Genomic DNA, 8,690 nt, shown 5'->3' on the forward strand with positions numbered 1-8,690 from the left:
CTTGGAGGCTTACGGGAAAGTGTGTATGCCAAGTAAAAGGAATTCCGCTGAAATTGGTTGCATCTTAACGTTCGTTAACTCAAAACTTTCGCCAGTAGTCCCAGTTAAAACATTTTTTTTTTTTGGAATTGCGTGTTGACATATGCCGTGAACTCCGCTTCACCAAAACGCTTTTCACTTAGATGCAAAAGATGTGGCTGTGTTGGGCTTGTAGGTAAATTAAAAGGGAAGAGGCCCGGATACGAATGACGTATGGGCGTCTTCAGACTTTTACTTTCCGATTTATGTAAGCGCGTTACGAGTTCACGTCCGCTCAAGAAAGAACTTCTAACTGGGAGCTAGCAGTCGGCCACGATTAAACGCTACCGAGTTGCCATCGATCACTGGCCGCCAGTGCCTGATTGTGCACTTCGGGTGTAGTGGGCCCCGGGTCCTAGTCGCGCGTCGAGGGCGGCGCACTTTCCCTTCGCGGCTGCGGAGAACGTCAGGCCCGCGGCGGCGGCGTCGAGTTCCTCGACCTGCGATTATCTTCGGCCCCTGACAAAGGCGGGGGGCGGGAGAGGGCCGGTCAACGGCCGGAAGCGTTGTCCCAGTGACGGGTTCACTTTCCTCCGGACGACGAACCTAGCTGCTCGGTCACCGCGCAGGGCGCCCGCTTCCGCAAGGTCGTCGGCACACGCGCGGCGGCGGCGGCGGCCGTACCTCCCCCCCCTCTACTCCCATTCCGCCGCCCAGTTCTCGCAGGGCCGTATCGCCAGCGGATAGGATTCGGCTTGGCCGTTGCTCTGGGCCACTCGTCTGGCGGCCGGGTATTTGCCACGCAGGAGCAAAGTTCAGTGGCCTTTGGACGACCCGATAACCCCGCACACACAAGATGGTCTTCACGCGCACACACGAAGAACGTGCTTCGCGGGGGGGCGTTGATTAAGGGCACCATTGAGATTAGTGCCCCCCGTCCCATGCAGTTCTCTCAGGGTCCAGCTCATCCATCAGCGTGTCAGCGGTTCTGTCCGACGGCCGCCGAATTCCGATCGCGGAGAAATCTTACGCGAAGTAATGCACAAGCAAGCGCCGCAGCCAGAGTGAGCAGCCCGCGCAGCTAGTGCGGTTCGTGAAGGTGCTGCCGCAACTGCGCACACTGTCGCCAAGGCAAGGACAGCGCGCGGCGGCCCCGTGCCCCTTGGTGTAAACGGCGCGCACTGTCCGAGGAAAGCGTCAGGGTTTTCCACTCAGCCAGCGCATTCCGCAGGGGCACCTGGCTGAGCTGGCAAAACCATAACACGGGGCGCTCTGACCGAGTTTCAAGGCTTTCCAGCCGAGCACGCCAACCCAGCGGCGGCCAAGGTCAGGCGATGGCATCGACCTGCGGCCTTGAACGGACGCTCTCCGTGGGTCTGCCCCCACCGCGGCGGGAGGGGAACTGGGCCATAGCCGGAGTTCTGGGAAGCCAGGGGAGCTGTGGCGGCCGCAGCAGCAGCCCCGCGCACAAAGACCCGCGGAGGCGGCGCACAAAGGACCCGCAAAAATGCGGCCGTCTTCCGCGAAAAACGCGCCGCCTTTGACTGCCTCCCCGCTTGGACACTGGCGCCAACTCCGCGCCGGAAGCTTCGGCGCAACCCAGAAGACTTACGCAACTCGGGCGGACGTTTTCCCGCTGGTTACCAGTGTCTGCGCGCGAAAAACAAGGGCGGGCTCGAGGGGCATGCGGTGGGGGGAAGTTCGCGTCCAAGGAAGGAAACACAAGCAGAGCCTTATCAGCCGTGTTAGTAACCGATAAGAGAAGCCGCTGTGCTCCAGCCCCGGTGAATGAACACATGAGCACGCAATCGGCCGAGCACTGCCTGAAAGCCGATTGAAAAACAAACACGCTCCGCTGTCACATATCCCTGCGCCAACAATGTAGCGCTTTCCTGTCACTGAGTATTTGGGTGGAAAGAAATAAAAACACTTTCAGAACGACGTGTAATGGATGTGCGTAATGATCTAGAAAATACGGTAGTTAAGTGCGCGTGCAGCACATTAGGGAAAATGTTGGTTTTCATACACTTAGGAGTGCCAAAATCTTGTATCTAAATAAACTTCGCCCAGAGGATAAGCTGAAGCAAAAAAAAAAAAAGATAATTTTAGCCTTCACAAGTACAACTTTCATTCCCAAATGAAAGGCAAAGTAACGTAATAGTTTTAAAGATACGAGGCGGCGCTAAAATTCCATATGCGACGGTAGCAGCTAGCTGAAAGAATGCGAACGACGATCGCACGATGAGCGAGAGGCGCGCGCTAAACAGGTGCGACGAGCCCTAGGCCTAAGGCGCGGGGTTCAGTGGCGCCGCAGACCAAGAAAGGACAGCTCGGAAAGGCAATGCTTCTTCCTGCTATGCAGCGAGGAAAAACACAGAGCTCCGGGTGCCTGACCTGCGGCGCCGCGTCGGAGAAAACGTAGGAAGGGAGAGGGCGAACGGAGAGGATAATAACCCCCCCCCCCCCCCCTCCCAAACAAACAAAGTGCAAAAATAAATACTCCCCGAGTGGGCCCAGGGCCCGGGCCTAGGGCGGAGACGTCCACAGCAATGGCTGCCATGTCAGTGACCGAGCCGCTTTTGTGGCAGCGGGAAGTTTGCACCCTTGAAAAAAGTATTTCACGTGGAGCGTTGACACCAAATATTGATCCATAAAACGCGAGGTTAGCGACACACTGGCGTAGTGGCTGGGTCATCGAACTCCGAAGGGGGCGGGCGCAGTTCCGCCGGGCCAATCAGCTTCCGGCGCCGCGCGCTCCCATTGGCCCTCGCCGGCGCTCACGTCAATCAACATGGCGAGGGAAGGAGCGGAGCCCCGCGCACAAAACTAGTAGCGGTGAACTTGAGCTGTACGATTTGGCCTGCTTTCTCCGCGCCGACAAGTCGGGCTGCGTCGTCGGCCGCGCCGAAACCGGTTTGCCGCCCGTCTACTTTCACTGTCACTCGGAGGAACGGAAGGAAGCGGCAGTTCTCGGCCGGAGCGCTCTCGCGGACGGATGTGCTGAACCGCTCGCTCGCCATGATTCTCACCGAGAAGGATCTCCAGCTCTTGGCCACGTTGCCGTTCCAGCAGCAGCAGCTTGAGCGAAAGGACGCTGATCTCAAAATAGGTGTGTGCTCCACGGCCCTCGTCGTCCCGTCTTTGCGCACAGGATTACGCTTCGACGGCAGTGTGTGGCGTGATGATGTCCCACAGTGTGCTTGCCGCCCGTAACCCGTAAGCTTTGACACTTGGTCGTCGGCGCGCGCGCGCCGAACTACCGCCGGAGTTCTCCGCTGCCGCCACGGCCTGACAAGCCCGGCAGCGGCCGGTCTCCGGCGGCGGTTCGCCGTGGGGCTGCGCGAAGTCGCCGGCGAAGCCCCGGCTTCGCCGTGCGGCGTCGAGCGGCGGCGTGCTCCTAGGGACATTTGTTCCCCGAGAGTCGTTGACCCGAATACCCGTGCGTTTCCATGGCGACGAGACGAAAAAATGTTTATCGGAGGAGTTCACTGACCCAGTGCGCAGGCTCGGGAGAGGGAGAAAGCGCGCGCCCCGCGAGTTCGTTGACCGAGTGCGCTGGCGCCATCTTGGTTGCTCTTGGCAACGCTTGCGTGGGGAATGGGGAGCAATCGGCTGGGGAGCGTCTACAACATTCCGTTTGGCGCGCCCGGCTCTAAACCTGTGCCCCTTCTCTTTCTCTTTGTCCATGTTCTCCAGAATTCGACGGGACCACCGTGTTGTGTCGAGTATGTGGCGACAAGGCCAGTGGCTTCCACTATGGCGTGCACTCCTGCGAAGGATGCAAGGTGAGCGTTTTGTTTCGATCCTTGCCGCCGCTTGACTTGTATGCGTAAGGCGGCCTTTTTCCAATGCGATGCTGTCGCAGGCAAGGTGCCACTCCCATCTTTGCCTGCAGGCTCGTCGAGAAAAGAGCGCCTTACGTAAAATGATGTTTCGAGTGTGGTATGCAGCTGTTTTTGTTCAGCTTCCAGTGACAACTCTGGCGTGTCACCGGAAGTCCTAGCAAAAACAGCCGTGTCTCGGACGGTAGCATGCATACTTGTGTATTATGTTAAAAGGGGTGCTTTCGTCATTGCAAAGTGGATTCGCCTGTCTCGACAAATGAGTTCTCGCAGCAGGTCAGACCGCTCAGAAGCAGCGCAGCTTAATATCCCGGGCAAGCGCAGTTTCTCATCACCCTGAACTCCGCACTGTATATTTCCTCATAAAGGAACACGGTTTTGAGTGCCCTACACCAACTATTTCACTTTCTGTGTACAACGCGTCGGGGGGACAATAAGCCTCACCCTGATTTCTTTTCAATCGCATGGTCCCATGGCGGCGAAGTGAACAATGCTCACCGAGGAGCTTTGTTCGCTCCGCAGCCTTCCCTGGCCCTTTTGTGAACTAGTTTCTCGCTCCCCCCGATCCTGTCCCCTGCTCCAGTTCCCCAAAACCGCGGCCCGTCTGCCCTCTCTGTTCCCATGGCGACGAGCAGGTGTGTCCTTGACGCGTTCATTCAACTCCGCGAGGTGAATGCTCCCGCGAGACCCAAAATCACATATTCTAGCTCCGCCATTGGTCGACCGCCGCGCGCTCCCATTGGCTGAGGTCGGAGGAGATGGAAAGTTATTGGCCCTCTCTTTGCCAGGCCGGGTTGAACGCCCTTTAGGTCATCGAACCGCGCCATGTTTTTTTCGCTCCGGGGTCACGGTCAGACCGAGCCTCCTCTCCTGGAGACGTCGGAAAAACAAAACGGAGGTATTGGGACGCGGAAAGCTTTGCTCGTCCGGTCACTTCCTGTGTGCGGCCCTTGTTTTGGCGTCTGCCTCATGCCCCGGAAAGCGGTGCTGCACTTGGCCTCTGCGCGCACGGTTCCGCCGAACCTTTTGTGTTCGGCCGCGCCGCTGTTGCGGCAGCTGGGGTCCAGGATGTGACGCGGCGCTCTGCATGGCTCTCTTTTTGAGGGTATGGCCATTGTTTAAACTGTACTGCTAGTAACGCGCGCTAAATGTCCGGTGATTTGTGTTCTGCAGGGCTTTTTCCGGCGGAGCATCCAGCAGAAGATTCAGTACCGGCCCTGCACCAAGAATCAGCAATGCTCAATCCTGCGTATCAACAGGAACCGATGCCAGTACTGCAGGCTCAAGAAATGCATCGCGGTCGGCATGTCTCGTGATGGTGAGCGCAATCCTTTGTCTACGCGGATGTAACGGTCGTATTGGTGACGCGTATTTCTCGTTGCGCGCTTGAGATAGTGGCGGTGTCGGCGTGTGCGGGTTCGCGCTTTGCAAGCAGCTTCCGCACAAGCTAAGCCGCTGTGTATAACACACCTCGGGAAGTTTGTCCGCCGCGCCGGTGGCGATGGCGCCCGCGGTAGCGCGTTGCGGCCGCTCCGTGCTTTCGCACTCTTCGGATAGATGGCGGCGTAGTCGCTGGGTCGGAAGCTGACTGTTTCCTGCGGTAGATGGCGCGCCTTCAAGGTCGGCGTAGAAGTAGGTCGCCGCGCGGGCGTTATTAAACAAGTTCAAGGGCAGGAGCTTGAGAGGGAAAGCGGAAAAGGAGTGACGTTATTTCACCGGCGCTTGGCGCTCTTCCTTGTGGCGGTAGCATCGATGGGCAACACCGATACGCAGTAGGCACAAGAGCTCGGACCGCGGGCCTGGTGCGACCATGATGATGGCTCCGGACCCAAGGCCGGGCAACGCCGGATACTTGTACTATGTCGACGGCAAACGTAAGCGGCCCGTTCCATCTGTTGATCAGGAAACGCGTCGGGGAGTACGGAGACTGCGCCGCTCTCACCGCGGTGTCTCGCGTTCGCCGCCGGAGAGCAGTGCGGACGCCGCCGCGTGCGCGCCCTCGGAAGTGTCGGCTCTCATCCGCGCGCGCCGTAGTCGTCGGCTGGACAGTTGCCGGCGCAGCACGTTTCTCGCGTGTCGCGGAATGATGGCTCTTCGAGGTGGGTGCTCGGCGGGGCCCGATTTTTAATTAGGGCGTTGCGTTCGCTGCATTGTGGCCGGTCCAAGCGATTCGCTGATGGCTAGTCTGTTCGCGTCGAACGTTGAATTGCGTGGGATGCGCGACGACGTAATTACGCCACAACCCGTGGTTTCGCATGAGTCTAATGGCTATCTGTTTTTTTTTTTCCTGTGTGTGCGCAGCCGTGAGGTTCGGGCGGGTGCCGAAGCGTGAGAAGGCGAAGATCCTGGCTGCCATGCAGAAGGTGAACGCCAGCTCGCAAGAAAAGGCGTTGGCGGTGGAGTTGGAAGACGAAATGCGCCTCTTTGACACTGTGGTGCGCGCCCACGAGGAAACGTGCGACTTCACCAGCGACAAGGTGTCTCCACTCCTCGAGCGCGCTCGGGCCCACCCCATCTACACCCAGTGCCCTCCACAGCTGGTAAGCCGATTTCTCCGTATTTGGGCAGCGTATGACGAACGCGTCGGCCCGCGCTGCAGTCTGGCCTGCGCGAGTTTGACAAGTTCATCGTACGCTGTAGCATGTCTACCCCTGGGCGCGCTGAAGTACGGCTATTAGTGGTGATTCGCTTGATTCCTCCCATGGTCCAAGCGCGCCACAAAGCCTGTTTCAAGGACGCTTTAGCCGTCTGTATGGGGCGCAGCAGTTAAAAACGACTTGCTGTGCTTTCAGGCGTGCCCTCTGAACCCCACCACGCAACCGGCGGAAGGCAACGGAGCCCCTCGGCTCATGGAGGACTTCTCGGAGCGCTTCTCCCCCGCGATCCGAGGGGTGGTGGAGTTCGCCAAACGCATCCCGGGCTTCAGCCTGCTGGCCCAGGACGACCAAGTGACGCTGCTCAAGGCTGGCGTGTTCGAGGTGCTGCTGGTGCGGCTTGCCTGCATGTTCGACAGCCGGAGCAGTTCCATGGTGTGCCTCAACGGCCAGGTGCTACTGCGCGAGTCGCTGCACTCGGCCAGCAATGCGCGGTTCCTGCTGGACTCCATGTTCGACTTCGCCGATCGGCTGAACGCGCTGGGTCTCTCGGACGCCGAGCTGGGCCTCTTCTGCTCCGTCGTGGTCATTGCTCCCGGTGAGTGTCGTTGCTCTTTGTTTGCTTCTGGCGGGGCTCGATTCCGTCGGCGGCGGCAGCTGACCGCTCTTTTGGCGTACGCAGACCGGCCGGGCCTGCGCAACACGGACCTCGTGCAGAAGATGCAGCGTCGCCTGAGCGAGGTGCTGCAGAAGGCGGTGGCGGCGGGCCATCCGGAGCGGCCGCAGCTATGCTCGGAACTGCTCAAAAAGGTGCCCGACCTGCGCACGCTCAACACGCTGCACTCGGAGAAGCTGCTCGCGTACAAGATGGAGCCCGCGACGCCCCCGTACCTGGACCAGTGGGGCGCCACCGAGGACTGGAGCCCTGCGAGCCCCCGCTCCGTCGCCTCGTCCACCAACTCGCTCGACGGCGCCAAGAGCCCCGTGCGCTCGGGCTCCTTCTCGAGCAGCACCACCGACTACTCGCCGGACAGCCCGGCCAAGCCGTTCGCCAAGGTGCGCCGCCTCGACTCGCCCACGGACTCCGGCATCGACAGCGGCAAGGAGCCCGGCTGCTGCACCCCCAGCGCCTCGGTCTGCTCCAGCCCGCGCTCGCTGGACGACAAGGTAGCCGTCGATGAGCCGGCCGACCGCGCCGCCGACCCAGAGGACATGCCGGTGCTGAAGCGCGCGCTGCAGGCGCCGCCGCTGGTCAGCCCGCACCAGCTGATGGAGGAGGCGTACCGGCACCACAAGAAGCTGCGCGCCGTGCGCAAGGAGGCCGCTTCCTCGAGCTCGGCCGATCTCGCCTCCGCGCACAGCACGCTCGTGGGCCGGCTGCAGCAGGCGCCGCGCTTCCTCAACGAGCAGCAGCTGAAGCGCACCGACCTCATCCACAACATCATCATGCGCAACGAGGGGGCGCCCCCGCCGCAGGGCTTCTTCCAGCCCTCGTGGGGCTCTCCGCCGCGCTGCCCCTACAGCCCGCAGCCGCCCAGCCCGCCGCTAGTCCTCCCGCCGCACGACGGGCCGCTCAACCTCTCCAAGAAGCCCCCCACGCCGCCGCTCAAGACGGAGACGTAGGCGGGCCACCCCCACTGTGTACATAGAACAGGGCGCTCACGGACGCATAACTTATCACGCGTGGACTGTACAGAAGGGTAATATAAGTTATGGTGGACACCATCCACGTGACGGGAGCCAGTATTACGTGCAATCATTTGTTGTGTGTGTCTCGGTGTGCATTATTTATGGAGCCCGTCTTAGCAAGCTGTTGTAAATTATGGAGCGAGTGTATGACGCGTGCGTGTGTGCGTGGATGTCCGGTGACGATGTCTGTGTGTTGTCGGTACTCTCCCGTTTCATCATTCTGTACAAAGGCTCCTTTCAAGCCATTTCTTCAAAAATAATAATAAAAAGAAAAAGAACGGTTCAGCCTGAAGCCGTCCCAGTGTCAATTGATCGTCTTGCGAGCGCTGATGCTGCGAGGGTGAGAGTGGGTCCCCGACCTCGGGCCCACTCGATCCCCTGCGGCCAGCGCTCCCCTTCCGGCCGCTTGCGTGAGGCTGCACCCAAGAGCGCGCGCTATCTCTTGGCCAGGCTCACGGAAGCGGCCGCCGCGCTCGAGGAAACTGCGCTGCAGATAACGCTTATATGGGTACAAGCTCGTGCACAAGCTTAAGGCCAGGGGCGGTAT

General features: G+C 60.0%; 1 protein-coding gene across 1 annotated transcript; it reads left to right on the forward strand.

Moving 5' to 3' along the window:
• Window positions 1–2,927: 2,927 nt before the first annotated feature.
• Window positions 2,928–8,435, forward strand: Eip75b (Ecdysone-induced protein 75B; the record flags this gene model as incomplete). Its single annotated transcript, XM_077687488.1, is given in 6 exon segments — window positions 2,928–3,127; window positions 3,715–3,803; window positions 5,034–5,178; window positions 6,162–6,400; window positions 6,653–7,052; window positions 7,137–8,435. Coding segments are annotated over 6 exon segments (2,014 nt in total), but the record flags the coding sequence as incomplete, so codon positions are not given.
• Window positions 8,436–8,690: the final 255 nt, after the last annotated feature.

This window comes from Haemaphysalis longicornis, unplaced genomic scaffold (genome assembly GCF_048455015.1).
Source record: "Haemaphysalis longicornis isolate Haplotype H1 unplaced genomic scaffold, Haemaphysalis longicornis Haplotype H1 scaffold_1, whole genome shotgun sequence".
Lineage (NCBI taxonomy): Eukaryota > Metazoa > Arthropoda > Arachnida > Ixodida > Ixodidae > Haemaphysalis > Haemaphysalis longicornis.